General features: G+C 36.6%; 1 protein-coding gene across 2 annotated transcripts in view; it reads left to right on the forward strand.

Moving 5' to 3' along the window:
* The window catches only part of COL21A1 (collagen type XXI alpha 1 chain), an 85833-nt gene extending 61558 nt beyond the window's left edge, over positions 1 to 24275 (forward strand). For both annotated transcript variants that reach the window (XM_059834881.1, XM_059834874.1), the window contains 11 exons: positions 8109 to 8162; positions 10575 to 10628; positions 11185 to 11256; positions 14610 to 14645; positions 15345 to 15389; positions 17485 to 17517; positions 20988 to 21134; positions 21230 to 21284; positions 21583 to 21783; positions 23253 to 23330; positions 24088 to 24275. In XM_059834881.1, the coding sequence (XP_059690864.1) occupies positions 8109 to 8162; positions 10575 to 10628; positions 11185 to 11256; positions 14610 to 14645; positions 15345 to 15389; positions 17485 to 17517; positions 20988 to 21134; positions 21230 to 21284; positions 21583 to 21783; positions 23253 to 23330; positions 24088 to 24275 (963 nt within the window). The remainder of the gene's footprint in view (positions 1 to 8108; positions 8163 to 10574; positions 10629 to 11184; positions 11257 to 14609; positions 14646 to 15344; positions 15390 to 17484; positions 17518 to 20987; positions 21135 to 21229; positions 21285 to 21582; positions 21784 to 23252; positions 23331 to 24087) is intronic.
* The last annotated feature ends 265 nt before the right edge of the window (positions 24276 to 24540 follow it).

A 24540-nucleotide genomic window follows, 5' to 3' on the forward strand; every position in this document is an offset into this window, starting at 1 on the left:
TGAGATAGCTGAATTCCCAAAATGCTTAAAGAGAGATTTTAATTTTGGAATGTAGGAAATGGAAAATAATTCATTCTCGTCGGCTTTGTAAGTAAGCTGTTTGTAAGCTGGCTTGTAAGTCCAGTTTACGACATCTTTGTTACTGTCTGAGTAGGGTGATTTCCGTGTTCTTTATAATCCTTTAGAAATCACAGTAGTGAAATAATTGTTCTGAAAGTTGGTGCAAGTATATACAGACTTTTAAAAATGGAAATCTTAAAGGCAAAAGGGACAGCTGCTTAAAACTGGTTAGAGATCTTTCATTAATTAGTAGGAACTTCATCGTTGGTTGAACATATGCTGCCTTAAAAAATAATTATCTTTTCTATTGAAAGGTTCAACAATGTTTACATGGTTCCATTATTAATTATCCTCACTGTTAACATGTCTTTTTGTAGTTTTCGTTTTGTGTTTGAGATATTTCATCTTCTTTACTGACTAAAATGCTTCTGACTTGCCTGGGAGATACATAGCTTAACATCATAAATAAGCTGTTCACTGTGACTTTTTATTTAGTTAAAGAACCTGTGCTTTGCCCTATATTCAACCTCAAGCAGATCATTACTGTTAGAATGAAGTAAATACTGTAGAGAATCAAGTACAAAATTAAGACTCATGCTATTATCTCTATGAACAATAGGGCACTAAATGACTAAAAAGTTTTAATCTTTTAAGAAATTTGTTGTTTATTCTTAGCGTATATAGCCATATGGTAGTATAAGAGATTTTATGCAGTTGTATTCAGGCTACAGAATTACTAACACTTGTCAGGGAAAAAATTAGATAACACTTCTAGATTTGTAGCTGACTGGTATACATAAATGTTTTAATGTATGACGAATGGGAAGATCACTTGCTTTTTTGTTGCCTTGTTGCCGCATCTTGAGATTCATTATATGTTGTGCACGTAACAGGCTTGTCCATGCCCAGTCCAAATAGAGGATGCAACTTCAGTTTCTCAGGAAGCCAATAAAGCAGTTCAATGAAAATATTTAGTTGGGAAATTTTAGCATTTCTGTAGTGTTACTGCTGGGATAAATATGATTACATGGGAAACTGTAAGATACTGCTTAATTTCTTTAGCTTGGAAAATGCATCTGAAGATAAATAATCACTGAGTCCAACTCTGTCTGTGATTTTGATTTTGATAACAATAGTGATCGGTTTTCTAATACCAGAACTGAGAAGTATCAGATTTTTATAAATGCTTTGATAAATAAGAGACTAATATATAAACACTTTTTACAGAAATTAATCTCAGAGCAGTAATTCTCTTGCTAATTCATTCTGTCTGAAATGGAAGGGTAAAAGGAAGTAGTAAATGAAATCTGGACAAAGCTGAGGGATTTGAATAGCAGCAAGAAGGAAATGCTCTGATAGAGCTTCAGAAAAATCATTAGAAATAAGCAGATGGCATTAATGAAATGGAAGAAGAGATTGAGAAGCTTAGAAAGTTGTATCTGCATTGTAGGTACAAATGGCACTGACCACTGTATTCCTAAATATGAAAGCTATGCCTAGAAGTTGCAATATCCTTCTATCAGCAGCAAAAGACAAGGCTGTGGCGAATGTAAGTTTTTAGCCCAGCGGCATCGTTGAAGTGTGGAAATTGTGGATGAAAGCTGTGAAATGTTCTCTCTGCTGTCCTTGCCGTTAAGCCTCTTGATATTTTGGCAACAGGTGAGAGAACATTGCTGTAGATTCTTGGATTTTGGTGATTGTTAACAGTTTGTATTGTTCAGTTTCATAAATTGTCTGTCTCTCAATTTATCTACCCCATCTCTTTTCAAGCTCTTTCCCTATGAAAATGCTTCATCAGTAGTGAACTTGCTCTTGACATCCAGCCATGAGGCTGGATTTCATCCATTCCAAAAGACATAGGGGTTTCAGATGCCACTTAATAGTGTTAAAACTAGAAGAAAGGGAGAGGGCTCATTCTGGACTTAAAGAAATCAATACTTATATCTGCAAGGTCAAATACACGATAGTCAGTAGCTCTCTAAAGAGGGTTTGATACTCATTTCTCAGTCATCAGGATGTCTACTATGACACTGCTAAGGCCATCCTACTGTCAGTACCTACCTTTCATTGCAGGACAGGAATAATCTTTTCAGGGACCTTTCTTTTCTGCTCTCAGTGGTGTTTACCAATGTTGTTGTGGTAGCTTGTGCCTCATTTTGGTGGGTCACAGGAACCTTGAAGAAAGAGGATGCCAAGGATCCCAGTGATCCTTGGCATCAGGATATCTTCTGATCCTCTGTCGTTCTTGCTGAATCTCTCTAAAATCCTAGTTAAGGATACCATCTTCTAGACTGCATAAGGGCAGACCTGATATCAAAATTATTTGGGGCTTACATCCTGCTGCATCATTCCCCATTCTGAAGAGAATACTTGTTTGGCTGGAGATTAGCAACATGTATGTCTGACCATCTTCGTACATGCAGTCTTGCATAACTATGTGTTGCTGCATGCCAAATTAACCATCTGAGTATGAAGGTAACTACTAGCCTGAGAGGCATTGATATACTAGTGCTGGAATATTCCTCAGGGTATGGCACTTCCCTGTCCAGCCTGTTACTGGTGCACATTTCCTTCCTAAGACAGAAAGGGTACCCAAAACCAGGAGTCTTTTTTTCTTCAGAGAAAAAGAAAATACACATTGACGTATTGGAATTCAGAGCTTTAGGAGGAGTTTGGTTTTGGGGAGCCCGGGTTAAGGGCTCACTATAAGCAAATACTGACTGAAAACATGATAGTTTCCATCCCCAAGCAAAGTAATGAAAGGGGTTTTCTTCTTTTCTTGGAAGATATTGCAATTGTTTTGACAGATATCTGAGTCACATATGAGTCTTGAACATGGTGTCAGACATTCTCATTCACTTTAGAATATTGAATCAGGAGTGGGAAATTTACTCTTGATGTCATTTTAATGAATGGACTTTTCCAAAATTTTGTCTCCTTTGCTTTCAACTGGAAATATAGTTTGCTTTCCTTTAGAGTTGTACACTTTTGGAGTTGAGAGAGATAATGCTTTATGCCTTTTCCATGGCTGTCTAAGGATCACCAAAAGACAAAGTCAGATGCGGTTTACCAGATTTTCCCTACATCTGGCCAGCTAAGACAGTTTTGGTTTGTGGATTTTCCAAGCTTGGTGATAAGGAGTCCCATGCTCTTCACAGAATCACTGTATTACTAAGGTTGGAAAAGACCTGTAAGATCATTAAGTCCAACCATCAACCCAACACCACCATGCCCATTAAATCATGTCCCACAATGCCACGTCCACACATTCCTTGAACACCTCCAGTGAGGGTGACTCCACCACCTCCCTGGGCAGCCTGTTCCAGTGTTTCACCACTCTCTCAGTAAAGAAATTTTTCCTAATACCCAGCCTGAACCTCCCCTGGTGCAACTTGAGGCCATTTCCTCTTGTCCTGTCATCTCACATTCACCAGACCTGACAATAAAGGATTTAGAGAAGACTGTGTGCTCCAGTTACAACATATATGCTGGATGGCTCTTTATTTCTAGAAAGAGCCTGTTCTTCTCCAATTACTTTTGGTAATAAGAGCAATATATGCCTACCTGGCTAAATGGAGCATGTACTTAGCCTAAGGCTTATCTGAGTCCTCTCTATCCTCGCTATTTTTGATTATATCTTAGTGTTTAAGTTTTGATTATGTGCATCAGTTCAGTTAAAGTCCTTTCAGTATCTGTAACTCCTACTGCCCTCTCCCTGAAGCATGTCTCTTTTTTTTTTTCCCCCAAATTTCTTGGGATTTTGTTATTTTATATAGGATTATTTGGTTGATTATTTGGCGAGAGGGTCTTTGATTTAATAGAATGTTAGGTTCATTGTGGGAAAACTTCTTGGTTTTCACTGGGCATTTGTTCTCTATTTTTCTGTGAGGTTGCCTTTTCTTTCCAGTCAGAGGGTAGATGAACTTCAGATGCTTAAGACTGAATAGTATTCTAACTATTTTTCAGAGAAAATATATTTTCAGACCCCTCCCAAGTTTCTATTTTATCTTGCAGCTGACTTGCACTTAAATCAGGTGCTAAACTTCATTTGTAATCAGTCAGGTTGTTCAGACCTCCAAAGGAAGGAATCATCATACACCCTGTAAGTCAAGACTTGCTGTATGTCTGTCCAGTAATGTATGTCTATCCTATCGCAAGTAAACGTCACCATTTTTGAGGTGGTCTTTTGGTTTTGATTGTGCATTTGTCAGAATGATGTTGATATCATTGATTCCACAAATGACTCTTAAATCTTTACTTTAGGGTCCTCTGATTGTTCTGAGTATTGCTTAGTCATGTAGAATCCAAATGGATACGTGGACTATCACCTGAAGAAGCTGAGGAGGTTAATAAACTGTAAATAGACTTCTCAGTGTTGTACAGTCTACAGATCTCATCTTCCTTCCTATTTATTTTCCTAATTTTTCACTTTGTTTTATTGGTTTTCATCAAAGAAAATTCAGAAGGGTGTGGTTTGTGCTTTCTCCTGTATCTCTGTAGGTAACCACAGACAAAGGAGAGAGCCCTGAACTTCCTCTCTGAATAATGCTAGGTTTAAAAAACTTGACTCTGGTTTCCAGATAACAAAGATTATATATAGGTATATGAATGTCTATAAATGTATTGAAGAGCTCACCTCTTTTTCCATGCTCGCAGTTCCTTAATAAAATATATGATCAATTAAAACCAATGCAGTCCTGATTGGAGAGAAAGACTGAAGCCAGTTTTGGCTTTTACAAATTCTGGGCTACTCTGTCATCCAATACATTCAGAATTTCCTGCACAATATACAGCTACCCTGCATCCACCCAGCAGTTCCTCCTTTCCTGACCCTACCACAGGCATGAACACTACATTACAGCATTCAGAAGCCCTTTTGTATAAAGTGAGTATGCTGGTTAATTTTCTTTTCATGAACTTAAAGGACTTTTTCAGCCATGTAAAGATCTTCTCTGGAAAGAATAAATTTCCTTGAGAACAAGTTATTGCAGTTGTTTAGATCACGTTTGGAAAAAACATTGCCTGAACTGGAAGTTCAAATGTCCCTACTCTTCATTAACACATGCACATTTGTTCTCTCACCTGTGCCTCTAATAATTTTTATTGGCTATCACTGGAAATTTTTTCTCCATTTCTTTCTGACAAAGCTGAACAAAATGCTGGAGGGAAGCCTGAATCAACAGCTAAAATAAAGCCTTGTGGGATTCCGAAGTGTATGTATTTATTCAAGTAACTCACCTACCATGTTTTCTTCAAATGTTATTTAGGTAAATAACATCTGGTTCCTGATACACTTGAAAATAATTTATTCATGTTTCCTGTCGACTCATTTAATGTATCTTTTGTCACCTGATAAAATAAGTAGGAAATTGATGCATGGAATATTTGAATGTGTTATATGGCATTAGGGAATTTCAACCAGAAAAGACAGTGGGATTTTCCTTGTATTAGTCACACTGAATATGTTTGTTCCAGAAAAAACAGATGGAAAGCTTGTGAATGGTCTGTTAAAACCTTGGGAATATTCTTCAGTAACAAGTTCTTCTTCAGTAATAAGTATCCCTGTTACATTGCCAAGATCAGTAATTTATTAATTTATCTGCCACATAAATAGTGTCAGCTCTGGAAAATGGGAGAGTAATGCTACATTTCATATCCTTGAATTATTCTTTATTTTTATTCGGGATATGCTCTTCTCTTAATTTTACATGACATAGTTTTCTGATTATGGTATCAAGCTTTTCCTATATTGCATCTGAAAGTTTTCTTCTTGCAGCGTACTGATTTCATGTAGTTGTCTTCCTGTAATTTTTTAAGTGAAATACGTTAAATATGGCCTAGTAATTAAAGTGCAAGAAAGGAAGCCAGGACAACTGGGTTTTATTTCTCCCTTTCCTGCAGATGTATGACCTTTAGTTACACTAAACGTATTTTCTGATTTGCCTTCTCTAGTATATGTTTGCAGATCAGTGTGGATATATACACATATCTGATTTAAAAAAACACCCAGTACTATTCTGTACACATAGTATTTCCAGTTTGTATAAAATAAAATGAATGAGGAACATTTGTGATGAACATTTAACCACTTCTGTAATATAAGGACTGGTGTGGACATAAACTAGAATTGATCTAGTGTGGAGTTGATAGGGGGTAGGCTCTCAATAGCATGTTAAATGACTTGAAACAGAGGGCTACACTGAGGTGGTAACGTGAAAGGAGCCAGAAATTCCCTAGTCACAGTTCTTATCCCTTCCCACTATCCCTCCCCAAACTTGTGCTTGCTTTTATCTACCGATGAATGTGCTAGTAATAAGCACAGACCAGGAATCTGAGAAGAAAATAATTTCACAATGGTTTTTGGAAAAGGAAGATAGCCTTCAAGGAATGCAAGAAAATATCACACAATGAAGAGAGCTGTATTTCAGAAGTAAGGAAGTCAACAGATAACATGAAATTTGTTTCTAAAAAGCCAAATTGAGTTAAGCCTTACAGTGAAATGAAAATTGATAAAACCTTATTTTGCTATGTAAATAAAAAGAGAAAAAGTGAAGAAACAGGCCTGACGTGCAAGTGAATTAAGACAGTCTTAATATAATTGAGGTGAGCTTCCAAAACCAAATTAGTATTTTCTTACGCTTGCTGTAACAAAGCTGATTCTGAATATAGGCTGTAAGCAAATGGTTAATGGGAATACACCGTCTCTTAGGTTATGAGTGGAAGCAGACCTTAGAAACTTCACTCTAGCTGGAGAGGAATTGGTAATTTCTATTCCAAAATTATGGAAGAAATGGCATAGGGTATAGTAAACCTTTATTTACCAAATAATAGATTACACTAGATTAACTGCATCATCTTTGATAAGATGACTGATTTTCTATGTAAGCAAGAACAAGCAGATCTAATCTTCAAAGAAGATCTATTCTAATCTATCAATTAGAATCATTGATAAAATGCAATCTCTGACAAGTTAGATTTCCGTGCCTTATTTAATTGTTTGACTTTCTGTATTATTATGCCTTTATTTTATGCTGTATCTTAAGTACACTTGTATAGCAGATCATGTTACAGAGTATATGTGCAAGTCCAAACAAAACAACAATAATATATTGTTTTTATTGACGCATGCAGTTGTAGAGTCAAAGAGAAGTGAGATGAAGTAGTGAGAAAGTCATATATTAACACCAGATGTGGAAAATACTATAAATGGGAATTCCTTCTTGGAAAGTATGATTTAAAAAAAAAAATATTTCTTTTCTAATCTATACTTGAGAGTAGCTTTAAACAGAAATTAAGAAAGCCAGCCATTTGATGGTTTAACACCCTTTAGCTTTTAGTTTAGGTATGGACAACTAAACATGCCTTTATCAGGATGTTTTCATGAGAGGTGTCCAAGGGACGGTTTTGGCAGTGCTCTGGCTTTGTACATGTACTGAAGTGTCGTGATCTGAAATGGCAGAAGCTACTGGGTTCTTGAGTGAAGAGTTCAATCCTGAAGATTCTGCAGAAGATGCAAAGTTAACTGCTCCCGATAAATCTGCACGAAGTTTGCAAAAGAAGGCAAGGCATGGCAGCCTTTGAGGAACACAGAGTCAGAAAGAAGGAAGAGAATTATGAACTACCATGTACACTTTTGCTGGTTTTGGGAACCCTAAATGGAAACTAAGAAACTCTTGAGTAACTTTCCATTATAGCTAAGGACATATTAAAGGTATGGTAAAGATTAGATCACACAGACAGGGTTTTGAGTTGCAGAATTTTTTCTCTCAGGCGTGTGTCATGACAGTGCTGTGCTTTTTTTCTGAATGTTTTTTTTCCATTGCACAGTAGCCCTTCCTTAGGCCATAGAAGGTCTAAATAATCCACTGTGCTGTATCAGAGGTACAGCCTGTAGAGTAATATGATGAAAGACATTATATTTCCCATCCTATTTATTTCACTATAGAAATATAATACTAATAATACTAATAATACTAATAGACTATACTGAAGCCATTATTCCTCTAGCTTATTACAGGAATGTCTCTGCCTTTTTCAAAAATAAATAGGGTTTGATGGGACCAGAAGGCTCATTTGGTCTACCTGGAGCTCCTGGGCCTAAGGTAAGTGTTTGTGGTATTTGTGTTAATTTGCTTGTGACTGCTTTATAGATGACAAAACACCAGGATTTCGCAGCTAATTTTTTGGTGTATTGTATATTAGTGAGTAGCTATGTGATTTTTCCTATGTTACCTTATACGATAGTTCAGTCTCAAGAGAGCTTAATATAGCTCAGTAAATCGTGCCTGTCATCCCATGAGGTTTGGAACAATTGCAGATATGGTCATGAGACTTTGTTTCAGCTTCACAGTCCTGGAAAATGTTCTGTAATGCTGGGAGCCAGATAATTTTCAGTATACATCAGAACTTTCTGCCCATGTTACATTTATTTATATTTTAATTGTGTTAAATAACATTACATGCTGCTTTTTCCACCCAAGGAGCCAAATTTATTTCAGATGTAACTTTATTGATTGCACTGTAGCTACAGCAAGAATTAATTTGACCCATGCTCTCAGAAACTAAAATAGATACTATAAATCCAGATCTGTTAGTGTAACCTTTTAATTTAATCCAGGATGAGTTTTGGGTAGTAAGCAATGAATTGTATGTCTTAGAGAATATTTAGGAATATAGAATCTGTTTCCTGAACTTTGCATTTAGATTTAGCTCCATTTCCACCCATGCATTATTTTATATCCAAAAGTACATATGTATTTATTTAAAACTGTACACTGAAAGTAACATTTTTCAAAGTGGTCAATGTTTGCTATGGTCAAGAAGATTGAATACCTATTAAATGACTAAAAATTAATTAGCTTTATTTTCATTTGTAAAAAATGCTTTTGTTTTGTGTATATATATATATATAAAATTCATAATTTAAGCTAATTGTTATAGGATCATTCCTAATAAGCTCATTCCTACAGAAGAGCATCATGAAGTAATCAATAATTCTTAGATTTTAATGAAAATCCTCGTGCTGACTATATGCCTAATTCCATAGGCTACAGTAAAAACCAAAACATAAATAAGTATTTTGGCTCAGACAGGCCTGAGGATTTTCAGAGTTTTATTAAATAAGATGGTGGAAATGTGATATCAGTACACACAAACTTGGTATGACTGGGCAAGGGAAATTAGGGAGGCGGGGAAGGGATAGGTGAGCAGAGGCTGGCAGATCACATTTTGTCATCAGTATCTCATCTTTCCTGAGAGAAAGTGGCTTAGACAGGTGCACTCCTCGTTGGGCAAAAAACTGGCTGGATGGCTGAGCCCAGAGAGTCGTGGTGAGTGGAGTGAAATCCAGTTGGCGACCGGTCACAAGCGGAGTCCCCCAGGGCTCAGTTTTGGGGCTGGTCATGTTTAATATATTTATCGATGATCTGGATGAGGGGATGGAGTGCTCCCTCAGCAAGTTTGCAGATGACACCAAGTTGGGCGGGAGTGTTGATCTGCTCGAGGGTCGGAAGGCTCTGCAGAGGGATCTGGACAGGCTGGATGGATGGGCTGAGGCCAATTGTATGAGGTTCAACAAGGCCAAGTGCCGGGTCCTGCACTTGGGTCACAACAACCCCATGCAACACTACAGGCTTGGGGACGAGTGGCTGGAAAGCTCCCCCACAGAAAAAGACCTGGGGGTGTTGGTTGACAGTCGGCTGAAAATGAGCCAGCAGTGTGCCCAGGTGGCCAAGAAGGCCAACGGCATCCTGGCCTGTATCCGCAATAGCGTGGCCAGCAGGAGTAGGGAGGTGATGGTGCCCCTGTATTCAGCGCTGGCGAGGCCGCACTTCAAATATACTGTGTTCAGTTTTGGGCCCCTCACTACAAGAAGGACATTGAGGTGCTGGAGTGTGTCCAGAGAAGGGCGACGAAGCTGGTGAGGGGTCTGGAGCACAAGTCTTATGAGGAGCGGCTGAGGGAGCTGGGGTTGTTCAGTCTGGAGAAGAGGAGGCTGAGGGGAGACCTCATCGCTCTCTACAGTTACCTGAAAGGAGGTTGCAGAGTGGTGGGTGTTGGTCTCTTCTCCCAAGTGACGAGCGACAGGACAAGAGGAAGTGGCCTCAAGTTGCGCCAGAGGAGATTCAGACTGGATATTAGGAAAAATTTCTTCACTGAGAGAGTTGTGAGACACTGGAATAAGCTGCCCAGGGAAGTGGTGGAGTCACCATCCCTGGAGGTGTTCAAGGAACTTGTGGACGAGGCATTGTGGGACATGGTTTAGTGGGCATGGCGGTGTTGGTTGATGGTTGGACTTGATCTTGCAGGTCTTTTCCAACCATAGTGATTCTGCGATTCTGTGAAATTTAAAACTTCAGGTTTCCTGTAAGGGAGCAGAGTTTTAACCTTTCAGTCAGCACTTGTGCTTATTTCTAGGAGACAGTTTCCCAGCAGTGTCTGTTTATGTTTGCTATTCACACCACATATGACAAAACATACCGATGTATCAGCAACACTCTTATATTGTTATATAGGGTGATAAAGGTGAACCTGGAATACAGGGGAAACCAGGATCATCAGGAGCCAAGGTAAGTATGAATCTGGAAGTATTCTAAAGGAGGGATTGATTTACTCTTCCATGATTTACTGATTTTCCATGATTTTCCATGACTAGTTACAAGGCAGTTTGTTTCAAAATAAAACAGTAGTTAACATAAAATTGCATCAGAATCCATTTGATAGCTTTTTCTTACAATTCTTACAGATTTTATACTAGATTTTAGGCAATGTAAGTGAGCTGTTCATGAAGTTCCAACCTGCAAACATTGCCATGACTTCAGATAGTTTTATTTATGTAATGGTAAAAAATTAACATCAATTGTATTAAAAGGCAATTAAAAGAGATAGATCCTGTGGAAAACAGTTAAGAATTACTGGTTAAGAATTAAGTTAAGAATTACGGGTCCCTTTTGTGGTTTCTCTGTATTCAACATCCCTTCACAAATTCTCCAGACATTTGAATCATCCTCAGTTATAAAATTTCAAAATATCATAGCCAAAGCATATCATGCGACCTTGAGAAAACATGCAATATATGTTTTTACACACAGCACATCACTGACACAGAGCTATTGTATTACTCAGGGAGAACTAGGATTACCAGGTGCTCCAGGTGAACCAGGCTACCCAGGCATTCCTGGTACCCAGGGTATAAAGGTAAGTATTTTTTCCAATTTTACGTTAATTACATCTTTTAATGGAAGTGCTTTTCTTATAAGTGATCATTATTAAAGGAAATCCTTTTTCTAAATACATCAGTGTTATTAGACAATAGTTGGTATATTTTGGAAGGCCCATTCCTCAGAAAAACAATAATTTTTCGTAGGGAAGTGAGAATGGCCAAAACAGAGAAACTGTTAAGATAAAATGCCACGTCATAGTTATTAATGAAATTTCCATTATGAATCATAGTACATAATGGTATGTCCCATGATTCTACATTTACTTAGTCTTCTATCCTATAGCACATGCTACATCTATAAAGTCTATGGTACAGGGTCTTTTGTGGAGCTCCCATAAGAAGTGGGAGCTCTTAACCGTAGGCAGCTGGAACAGACTCAGCTCAGTTAGCATTAGCCGTTAAGAGTTACCTGATCTAACCAAGATGAGTTCTCTCCTTATTTAGCTGAGAGAGTCTGAGCTCCTTGGGGAGTCATTAATTCACATCTCTATGCCTTTCTTTGACTGTAGCTGAAGCCTAGACAATCAGCTAAATTAAATGTAGAAATTTTAGATGGCAGAAATTAGGTTAGATGGATCCTACTGCTACTGAACACGTTGAAAATTATTTCTTCTTTTCAGACAAGAGCCTATGTTAGAATTCTACTTAAAATCTGTGTGGTTGAAGCCTCTCAGTTTTGTCTCAGCCAATAAGGCAGATCTCTTTGTTTGACTGGAAGCTGGAAAGCCCCTAGAATATTTCTTGTTTTAAAATGCTGACTTATTTTTATCTTACTATAACTCACAGAACTCACTGGAGTGTGAACTGAGTCTCTTGAGGAAAAATCAGCTATGCTTTGTCTATAGAATGGGATTTAAGAACCTGAAAATTAGAAGTAATTGAAAATCATTACTCTTTGTGCCCTGTGGGTAACAGCGAAGAGCTTAAGAGTTGTGTTTTCTAGGTGATATTTTTTCAGGATGGCACTTTTCTTCTGTGTAACTTAACCAAGAAACAGAGAAAAACGAAGAATTTTTACTTTACATAGGCTATTAGGCAAATTTATATGAAGGAAACAGTACATGTTTATTTGAAACAGTTGGAGAAAGAATATCCACTGTAATCTTCAATAACATGATTTGAGGAGAATTTCAGAGTTGAACACCTGTCAGCTCTCAGGATTCAAAAGTGGTTGAAGTCAAATTAGTTCCATTGCTGTAAATCAATTAATTCTAATTGTAACTGAAGCTCTGACTTGTATCCATTACATTTTTAGTCTAAATTTTAATTAAGATTTCTTTATTCTGGACACTTCTAAAGCAATAATATGTGCAACCTGAAAACTAAATGTTTCATTGCTTTGCAAGATGAATACTGCTATTACTTTCATTATTTTATTGTGTTTTTGTTGGAAAAAAGTTAGAGTGGTGATGTTATGTATAAGTTTTATGAAAATCCCATGCAAAGGTATTCCACTAGACTACAGCTTCTGCTCTGGAAGGGTGCAGGTTTCCTGTATGTCCAGTGTCATATATTCCAGCCATGTATGGATGTCTTAGATATGCTAGAGTATTTCACATGTCAGTAGACACATACAGAGATGCCTTGGTTTGCTTAGAGCATCTTAAATGCCTATGTTTAGACAACTGAAGCAAGTCCCTGGTCAATGGAGGCTAAAGAATGATCCAAAGTTAGATGAGGTTATCTCAGCTAAATGAGATAATGGAACCTGAATTCCATTTTCCAAGACAGGATGTAGAAAAATCAGTCTTCTGACCAGTTTCATAACAGTGATTTCCAGAGCACATAAGGAAAAAGATTTCCTGGCTTAAGTCTTTCAAAATGTACTGAAGCCCAATGGAAGTGTGACTTGAGTTGAATCAGTTATAACAATGGTTCAATTAGTTTCATCATCACCATATATTCAGTTTCAGTATCTAAGGGTCATGTAAGGTGCATGTGCCAAGACGGTAATACTGATTTTAAGAAGGGAGATTTTGTTAAAATTTATGGAATCTCTCTAAACTTTAAACTGAAGAAGGTTTTGCAAAAGTCATTATCCATTTTATAGAAATGATGCAAGTCAGAATATATATTGCTGGTTAACTGGAGTTACAAGTCATAAGTATGACAAACTCTTGAATTATTCAGGAAAAAAAGTGCAGTTTGGGCATCTGACAGTAAAAGTGATGCCTTTCAGCTATAGCTTATTTTAAAACTTGAAACCAAACCAAATAGTTTACGTTCAAGTACAATGCAACCAAATACAGTTGGCGTAAATACCCTCTTATGTTCTGCAGTTTTCGATCAGGAAAATATTTGCCATGGCCAGAATCTCCTCTTTACTACTGTTTAGCATTTAACTAAACTTTCTCTCTTTCAAAAAACAACCAAACACATACATTTGGCTGTTACAAAAAAACTGGCAAAACAGATCAAAAAAACTCCATCCTAATTATTTTCTTTATTAAATGCAGTTTTGCACACCCCCACACAGATCTCTTTTTTTTCATGAGTTGCTATGTTCTCGGCCCAACGTTTTGATTCATGTCTATTTAAACAGAGTCCCGCTGATTTAAGAGGTCGAAGTTAGAGTAGGAGCCATCTCCCATAACTTTAAGTTTCCTTTTCAGTCAATGAAGAGAGAGAGGCACGTTCTGGCAATAAGTATTTTATACCTCTGTCGTTAATTGGCATAAATAGTTTTCAAGAGCTGTCTGTTTCTCTCCAGTGTCTATTAGAAGGTGTTCAGACAACTTCATAAACCTAGATACCTGCCTTTTAAGTACCGTTTGCACCATCTGATTGCCAGTCACCCCACTAATATTTATTTACTATAAACATTTCAATGAAAGTCAAAGGGAGTGGGTGGAAGTGGAACTCAGCCCTTACTAAAAATTTATTTTCTTTGGTGTGTCATGTATAACTTCTGCATTCAATGGGTTTATAGTAAGTGTTATGGAAATTCTTTATGCTTTATTCTCTGTGGGTGAAGGCAAGCATACTTAGTGGTTAGCATTCAGATGAAATTTAACCCATCAGAAATACTGGATAAAATCCTGCTGGATTTGCCACCTCATTATGTTGTCTTTTTTAATTTTGACTTGGTATATGAGCATCCGCTTTTCTGTTTGATAGTTCTTTCTATTACAGATTCCCTTCTTAATGTAACTTTCTGTACTTTTCTCAGTGTTTGTCTACATGAGGATAAAGGGATTTGTTTTCATTCAGTATAAACAAAAGCTGCTAGATGCTGCTCTTGTATTTACTGTGTTAAATTAAAACACAGACTACATGTCTTTGAGATGAATCGTGCTGCAATGGAAACTTTTCTTCTAATATTTTACAGGGGGACAAAGGAAACCAAGGTGAAAGTGGTATCCAGGTATATCAACTTTGTTTCTAATTAAATAATCTGGCAACATTATTAATACAAGTCTCAAGTATTAATTCAGGAGCTTTTTTTTACAATTAAGTTCCACAGAAGGTTTGCTTGAAGAATGGCAGCTGTGAGCCCTAACTCTTCTTCAAGGAAAACTGCCCAGTATGCCCACTATGAATTTCCAGCTGCATTTCTGGGGCTGAGCTGGCTATTGACATTTGGTGCAGAGCTATGTGGTCCTAGCAATGGTGCAGGCTCAGGAATGTGGGTTGTGCTGCTGCCCCAAGGGACTGGGACATGACCCAGCACTGTCCTGGGATGGGTTCTGTCCCTACCTGCCCCAGGCACTGTGGGATCACATAAATGCTCATAGTCAAAGTAACGCCACTTGGCCTCTGCCTACCTACTATATTATAACCAGTGGGATTTTCCTCGTTATCTAAAATTCATGGAAATACCTACAAGAAAAAGTAGAGTATCATGTCACTACTCAGATCCTAACTTGGCTCCTCTGTGTTCAGAGTGGAAATTGTATCCTTCTGCACAGTCTCTGCTCTGAACTCTTGAAGAGTAACTTTTCAGATTGATTGGGCCTGGTTTAGGGTGAGATTTTAGGGTTTACTTCATTGTGTTATTTTTGATAGTTCAATTACGTCTCCCAGATAAATGTGTATTTTAAGAAAATGTGCTTCTTTTCTGAAGGGACTGAAAGGAGAAAAAGGAAGACAAGGAAACCCAGGCTTACAGGTACTGTTAAAATAGTTGTCCTAGTTCAAGACAGCCATGATTCATATTTGTTTCTTAAGATTACTTCCATCAACATGGATAGTTCTTTGCATCAGGTGAAATATATTTATGTATAACATGATTACATAGTTACATAAATTACCTCTTAAACAACCTTAGTATTTTAAAAATAATGAATACAACACATATAGAGAAGATGGAGCCACGCTTTTTTTGGCTGTGCGCAGTGGAAGGACGAGAGGAAAAGTAGACGAGTTGGAATGCAGAAAATCCCAACTTGATATACCGGAAAAGCATTTTGCTTTGAGGGTGGTCAAAGACTGGAGCAGACTGCTCACAGAGATTGTGGCAAAGCCTGTCTGGACAGGGCATTGAGCAGCCTGCTTTAGCTGGATCTGTTCTGAAAAGGAAATTGAACCCATGGAGGTCCCTTCCAACCTACATGTTTCTGTGGTTCTGGCATATTACATCTTGAGAAACAGAGCAGAAGTATATTTTTCTGGATTATTTTATTAAATCCTTAATTATGGAAAATGTTCATGAAACAATTATAAATAATATAAAATGCAGATAACAGCACAAAGTGGGTTTTGTGTAAAGATTGTAGGAGTGATGCTTGAGATGTTAAGGTTTTGCATGTACCATGCTACACTTTCATGTAGTTCATTACCTCCTAGACTATACTGGGCGTCGTTATTGACATTTTCTGTGCTCATAAATTACAGATGTTTCCTGTTTCAGCTGCAAATCAGTGAGATCCAGTTCTTTCTCTTTAACTCTGCGCCAATGTATTCTGATTGTCTCATAGTTGGCTATCTTGTTATACCACAGAAAATAACTGTTAGTATTTATAAATACTTGTTAACTACATAATCATCTACGTCGTGTTTAAACAGAGAAGTATTTGTTAGAGGTACATATCTAAAACTAGGCTTGGAAGGAAGTCACAGTTGCTTTTTTCAGAATTACGACATCGATACAGCTGCCTGTCTAGCCAGAAGGAGCTGATTCCAGTGGAGCATGGGCAGGAGATCTAGTTTGTATATTAGCGTAGTTTTATCATTCTCAGGGGTATGCAGGTTGACAGGAGTCAGGTAGTAAAGTTGAGCAGATATTTTTGAAAAGAAACAGTTTAAACTAAAAGGCTGATCATTGGTTTTAACCAAATGTAATGTCCTACTCTAACATTTACAAATTAAACTTTCAGGTTTTTTCTTCTGCAAATAGTGGACAAATTTTTCATGTATTTATTATTTTAATCATAAGGTAAACCTAAGTGATAGTGAAAGAAAACTAATTTTTTTTTTCAGATAGAATGATGCAACTGAATTGCTGTTGCTTGCTTTTGTTTTTAGAGAAAGCTGAAAAAATAATACAGGCTTGGTCTAAAATTGTTTCCTAGGCTTATCTAGTTTGGACAGCAACCAAAAAATCAGTCATTCACATACTTCTGGTAGACAGCGCTAGATCCTTCCAAGGTTTCTCAAGCCTCCGGGACTTCTCAAAGATACAATACAGATTCCTCTGCCCATAATAGTGTATCAGAAAAGCGAAAAAGCCTGCGCTGAACTGCCATCTTGCCATGGAACTTAATGATTAATAACACCATTGAACCATTTGGCAGAAATGACACCAAAACCATTTGCTAACATGCAAAATCTGGCTTACAAACTGAGTTTGTATTTCAAAGGCTTTGAATTTTATTTCTGTCTAGTAAGACAGTATTAAACAGGGAGAATCAGGAGTTTCCTTTTGCTAGAACACAAAATTTTATTTCTTTTGTAGACTGCATAAGATTTTGTCTATATGTACTTCTTGTACACTAATAAAATATATGGTTTATAATACATATGATATATTCCCAACTTTTGATATATGATACTAAAGGTATTACTAAAATGTTGATTCACCATGATATACATTTTTCATCCTTATATGCAGTTTGGTTTTTTGTACAAATGGCAATGACAGTATCTTTAAAAATTGACATCTGTGATTAATTATTGAAAAGAAAGGACAAAAATGTTATTTTTTGATTCCAAGTAATTTGACTCAACTTGCTTCTTTATTTTTTATTTCATATTAATTCCTAAAGGGAGTAGGAGGATTGAGTGGAGAACGCGGAGAGGTAAGTATTTTGTAATGACAAATGTAGTATTACAAAATTATTCCATTTGTTTCTGCAAATTATGTCATCCATAAAATGTGTGTTTACAGTCTTATTTCCATGCTCAAATCTCTATAAGCAACAGAAGAGAAATTAATTGAGAAATATCAGAGAAGATATAAGACAATTGAAAAAACAAACAAACAAACAAACCTGAGGAGGAGCAGGTTGAAGAAAGCAAATAATTAAAGAAAAAGAATCTAGATATTTTAAATTCATTGAAAAATAAAAATATAGTTCATAAAAGACTACAGAATGCTTGATCAAAATGATCCATATTGTTCAGCAGCGGCCAAAAATAGCAGAGCAGGATACAAAAATAAGGCACAGGATACACAAAGATCCTTCTTCTTGTATACCTTCACTCTTTTGGGCAGTCAACAAATTAGGGGCATTTCAGCTAGAGATGAAGACCATTGCATTTAATGTGAATCTTAATTTGCCTAAATACTTTTGAACTGTGCTGATATACTGTACTTTCAGCTTCCATAAAAGTCTGTGGTAAGGACTTCCACGGCTGAACTATTTGTCTTGTGTGTTTTAACCTTCACCTGTGAGATTTCTTTGTGTGCCTTTATTTCAAAGCTAATGAAAAGAAACACAGCAAAGCCTTTACAAAGTTTTGTTTTTTTTTTTTTTTTAGAGGATTCTCTCCTTGAAATTGACTCAGAAAATGCAGGGCAGAATTCTTTCTTTCTACTACTAACTTTTTACAGGAATAACTCAACTCAGCCTGAAACTTGAGGGCCATAAGGGGAAGCCTGCTTGGACTGCTCTTGGTCTGTCAGAAACTGCATTTGTTGTTTGGCTAATGTAGTTGTATTTATGGCCAGACCTTTTTATCTTTTTGTTGCATGCTGTTTAAAAATTGGTATTTAAAAGGTTAACTTTGTAGTTATTTTTTATTTATTCCAATATTTAGTGAAATCAGAGTACACACTGTCCCATTAATATAATTCTCCTTTAAATTTATTTAGATTTCTTTGTTCAACCCTTTTTCATTAAAGCATTGTTGTATTTCAATAATTAGACACATTCATTGGAAGCTCAATTCTGATAATCAAATGATTTCATGCATTTAAACATATAAATTGCCCTATATGCTGCTGTGGTTCTATGAAATACTTCAAATTACAGTTTGGTTTATAGGTGATTTGCTAAATCATTGCCAAAATTGGTAAAAGATTCCTTCTATACTATTGAACTAGCCTCTTTAAATATTTTAAATCGTGTTAATAATAAACATCTTCTGAAAAATCCTTTTAATAATATTCTTACTATACACTAAACTATAATGATGTCATTATGTTTACTTATCAGACCTATAAAATTAGTTTATTTTCTGGTTTTATAAAATATGTTGTCTTTTGTTAGACTCTGATTCCTCAAGAAAAAGTTTCTTCAGTCTGTAATTCTCAGCACTTACTGAGCTCTTTTCCTTTCTTTTATTTTCTTTGCCAATAGCAAGTGTCAACAAACAAGTGGCTGAGCATTACAAGACCAAGATATACTGCAGAAAATGTTCCCTCAGCAGTTTCATTTGCTTTTTGGCAAGTTCTGCAGGCAGTTGTGCTGATGCTTCCAACGTTTTGTCCTGGTGTTTTTATACTGGCTTCTTGCCTGTAATGTTTTAATACAACAGATGCCATTTTCCCAATATTTCACTTGTTCTTAATGCTTTCTAGCCCCTTTAACATTTAGTCCAAATAAATCAACTTGCAAGTCAAATGTCTTTTATGTAAACATAGTCCATAGCTGTAAAAGTAATTTAAATTAAAACAAATAACTTCTAGCTACAAGAACAGCATGATTTTCAGATCCCAGCACATACAGCTTCTAGTATAGCCACCGGCAGCTACATATGCTCCATATGTTTATCTCTGAGCCTTGCCGACCCTGTTAAATGAAAAAACATTTGTAATTATGTAATAGAAATGAACAAGTACAAATCTACGTGGTGTAACTAAGAGCATCAGTTCTCTATGACTACCACATACAAGTTGACAGTATCTAGAAAATAAAATACAATTACAACCTTGGAAAAAGTCAGTTCTGAATTAGTGTATAACTTTTGTAGTGGGAAGAGGGTATGGACAGCTGTTCAGTTCATGCATGGCATCTTACTGGTGGGCCATCTTTCCAGTAGTACTGTTAGGCGCTTGACTGACATCTGTCCCATTTAATCTCATTTCTCTGTTTTTTTAAGAGGAAAAACTACATGCCTTATTTTAGTGGCTAGCTCTCTGCATAACACCAAGTAATCTGATACTGAATTTGAAGCTTGCTACCCTGTAATAATTCATGTGGAGAACTATGAGTGTTGTTACTAATTCAGACCAAGCAAGAAAGCTTTGAATTTTTCTGATTTAAAGAATTTTGATAAGTACTATATAGAATGATACAAAGTAATATAAATGCCATAATTTAAAATTCAGTGTAAATCTATGAAGACTGTATGCCTGAGTGCTGCTTAAACTTGCATTATTTGCTCCAATGAGTTTTGGCATATATAGTAATCCTGCTGCCTTGTTTCCATAATTCCATCTAAAATAGTTGGAAAGGGCGAAAGAAAATTTCGAAGCAACTGATAACATTATGCAGAAGCTGTGCAAAAATGGAAGGAAAAACCTCATCAGGAAGCAAACATAGTATACTAACTCTAATCTTGGGCCTGTACCAAATTACAGTGTACTGATGTTTTGTTGGCTCCAGCATAGGGAAATAGTTCCACATGAACTATTGCAGTCAGTAATTCTGTACATAGGAGAACCATTGCTTTGATGAAGTTATATAAAAATATTTTTCCAGTATTATTTTAACCTTTTCCAGTGAAGCAAATGGACTACAGTTGTTATCAATCATATGGAGAATAAATGAAGTCAGAAAAAAGCAACAAAAAAAACCCTAACTGAAATAAAACTATTTTTTTCCTTTGTCTTATACACTACAGACATAGGGTAAAAGCCTTGATTATTATAGTACATTTGCCAAGAACTTCAGTGATGCCAGAATTTCACTTCTAATTTTTCCAGCCTTCTAAGGATTTTAATGTACTGTAACAAATTATTTCATAGTCATGAAAAAGTGAATAAAGCCTTTCCTTCCATATGTTAATAAGGAAGACTATCTTATTTCATATTAATTGGTAAGTAAAATGGTCCTTAAAGTTTTAAAAAAATATATAATGGTAATTGATTTCTTGTTATATTTGGTAAATAATTGTATCTGAAACTGTTACTAAAGAATCTGAAAACTTCAGTATGTTTTAGTGAAATAGATCTCATCAGTATCAAGTTAGTTTTCAGTGACAAATTATATTCATTTTATGAAGATCATCAATGAAGATTTTCTCAGAATATGTTGCTTGGTGCTACCTAGCTTCCAAATGGTTGGGGAAGATATGATTGGCTTTTTGTTGGTTTTCATTCCAGAAAGGTGAGAAAGGAGATCCAGGCATTCGAGGCATCAGTGGACAAAAAGGAGAATCCGGTATACAGGGTTTGGTTGGACCTCCTGGTCTCAGAGGCCAGCCAGGAGATAGAGGACCCCCGGGACCACCTGGATCAGATGGAAAACCTGTATGTATGGGACCTCAAATGCCATTTTGGGTACCTTAAAAACCCCAAACAAATGCATGCTGTCTGTTTTTTTAACCGTTCTCTGTTCAATTCAGGCACGAGAATTTTCAGAAGAATTTATTCGACAGGTGTGTTCAGATGTACTGAGAAGTAAGTTTGAAAGCCTCTTTACTGTTCTTTCCTTGTTTAAAGTGCTAAAGAAGATTCCTGATAATTATAAAGATGCTTTCTTGAAAGCAAGATTGATATTGCTATTTATCACTCATTTTCCTACAGGTGTGGAAATATATTTCCATACCACAGGTTCCGTACTTTACCATCTTGTTTCCTAAAGGTATTGTGTTGTCTAAAGAGAGGAAACTGTTTTTGTATTAATGGCTAGGGGGAAATATTTTTATATTTGATTGTTACAACACGCTAAGCAATTTTTTTGTTTGAATTCTCCCAGGCCAGTTGCCTGCCATCCTCCAGAGTGGAAGGCTACAAAACTGTAACCACTGTCAATCCCAAAGCGCTTCCCCGGGACTTCCAGGACCACCAGGTCCAAGAGGTCCTGAAGGCCCAAGAGGGTTTCCTGGTTTACCAGGAAACGATGGTATTCCAGGGCTGACAGGCATCCCAGGTCGACCTGGGGCTCGTGGGACAAGAGGTACTGCATGCATGTGTCACGGTGCTAATGGCCTTTATGACTTTGTTTTCTGCTTCCAGTTTTGAAGGGGATTAGTGCAGGGTGGAGTAAGGGAATAGCTGGATTTGCTTCACAAAGTTTAATGAGGACATGGTGCAGTGTGAATATTTCACTGCTTATGAAGAATGCATGTCGGAAGAAGAGAAAATACAAGAATGCAACAAGATGGCTAGTGTTCAGTTCTACTGTAGGCAAACTTTGTTTTGATCTTCTTAGAGAGTTCTTAGTCTCATGTAAATGTTTTAACTGCATTTAGATTAATTTTTTTAGATCAAATATGCTTAGACATGGATTTCAAAGTATTTCCATGTTTTCTGGTTTATTTTCTTCCAAACTTCTTAGTTTCTCCTATTTTAAAGAACAGTATTTATTTACTATCTGCTACCCAGTATGCTGATTTTTGGTGTGCGACAACCTTTATACTCCTTCTGATTTCCTGGGGGTTTCTCCTTTTTATCTCATAAGGATTTTTACTCCTTTCTTTATGCTTTTCTTAAACATTCGGGTTTCTCTTTAGGCAAGCTAAGGTTTATGCTTTCAGGTAACTCATCCGTCTGAGCATTTCAGCTGATTTCAGTGATGTATTTGCAGACTTAAGTATGCATACATAGTCTGGAACTGGACCAAGAGACTGGGTGAAGTCCGTAATTTGGTAGCTGGTCCCAGCAGCAACTGTGTTTCCTATAGCATCAAAATAATCAGGAAAGCTGTATGAAATACAGCTAACTAGTAATGTGCCAAGGGTAGGCAAGCAAATGATTGGTAAATATTTCCTTCCTTTGTGGCTTATTAACTGTGACCTAGCACATCGAATTAATTTTGGATGTAATGATAATTTGTCTGTAGTGCTTTTACAATTTCATCTTCAATAGGAGAATGTGCAGTTTTCCTCTGGAGCTGACACTAACAGGGTATTCTGTAAGAGTTGGAAAAATAGATATCTGTTTCTACGAAGAAACTGAATTTATTGGGTTGTACTAGTGTAAGAGAGCACATATTTTGCCCCTCTCAGTATTTCTTTGGTGGAGATTTAATTCTGCCGTATGTTGTGGAAGATCATCTATATATTCTGTATTCCAAAGAGACTGTGGTGAATACCTTAGACTTCCTTCATACAACTTCTTAAAAACTTTGCCAATGGAAAGTCAATGACAGCAAATTTCTTAATTGCCCATCATCTATTCCCTCAACTCATAGTGCCTGTCTGCTTAACAGGTGCTTAACAGCTCTTAGTTCAGTAGAAATGAGGATAATTTAGAATCCAGTTGCACCGTGCAGGTTACAAGGGAATGCTTATTTTACATCCCATTATTTGCTTTTGAACGATTACATTTTTTATTCAATAAGTAATATTAAATGCTGACTTCCTAATTCATTGGATGAAAATATTCTTAATGTGCAAAGATATACATGTGCTTGCTAATTCACAGGACTGCCAGGGAAAAATGGCGCAAAAGGCAATCAAGGAATTGGTGTTCCTGGGATCCAAGGCCCCCCAGGACCTCCAGGTGAGGCATGGTTCAGCTGTGCAGATTCAGTACACGCTAATAATTTAAAAAAAAAAATGTGGTTTAGAAAAAATGTTGATATAATTTGGAAAAACTTAGATAGTTTTTACACGTCTTAATTACCGTTTATGTTTTATGGCTAATGCCTGTCTCTTGCATGCCTTTTATAATGTCATACAGTACCTTATTTAATATAAAACAGGTCTTGTAGAAAGTGGTACCTGAGACTGCTGCTTCTTGATGGATCTTGAAGTCAGCCATTATCTGAAAACTGAGTCCTGATATAATCATGTGACTTGTAAGCATTGCTCAGTGAAGGAAAATGTTCTTCCTAACAGCAGTGTATTCATGCAAAATGCAAAGAGAGCTTTTGGAAAAGATATTAGGGCCTGATCCAAAGCCAGAGAAATTAACAGATATCAGAGGCCTCTGATTCATGCCATGGTGATTCCAGATTATATGATAAAGTATAGTAGTGTAGTAAAGTAGATTTTCATATTTCTTTTTAAAAGCTATTTTTATTTAAAGTGTTTTCTACACGCTTTTTTTTAAAAAAAATCTTAATAAGGTATCATGTTGGTTATGTAAACATATAAGCGGTTTGTGACAAGAAGTGGTTTTTTTTCAGAAAATGAAGTTTTCTTTATTTGCATACTTCACCAAAGAGCCGGGGGTTTCTGGGTCCATACTTGCTCTTGTTTTCATTTTAATAAAAATCTTCTGTAATGTATTTGTTTATTGCATGTGTTTCATTAAGGTCCTGAAGGTCCCCCGGGTATGAGTAAGGAAGGACGTCCTGGAGAGCGTGGGCAGCCTGGTAAAGATGGAGATCGTGGCAGTCCAGGAATGCCAGGACCGGTTGGACCCCCTGGAATTTGTGACCCATCACTATGTTTTAGTGTAATTGTGGGGAGAGATCCATTTAGAAAGGGACCAAATTATTAATTTGTGATACAATAATTTAGAGAAATAGGTATGGTGCTTGTCTTTTATGGTCTTTCAAGTCTCAGGAAGGTGACCAGCAATAATCCCATAAGCAGGAACAAAAGTACCTCTGACATTATAAACATTATAAAAAATGATCCCAAAGGTTATATGTTCCTTTAGAAAAGAAACATCAGTAATTTTTTTATAACTTGCATCAATTGAATCTCAAGTGTTTTTAAAGAATCATCAATTTTAATAGGAATAAAATTAACTAAAATATTTG

Source organism: Gavia stellata, chromosome 2 (genome assembly GCF_030936135.1).
Source record: "Gavia stellata isolate bGavSte3 chromosome 2, bGavSte3.hap2, whole genome shotgun sequence".
Classification (NCBI taxonomy): Eukaryota; Metazoa; Chordata; class Aves; order Gaviiformes; family Gaviidae; genus Gavia; species Gavia stellata.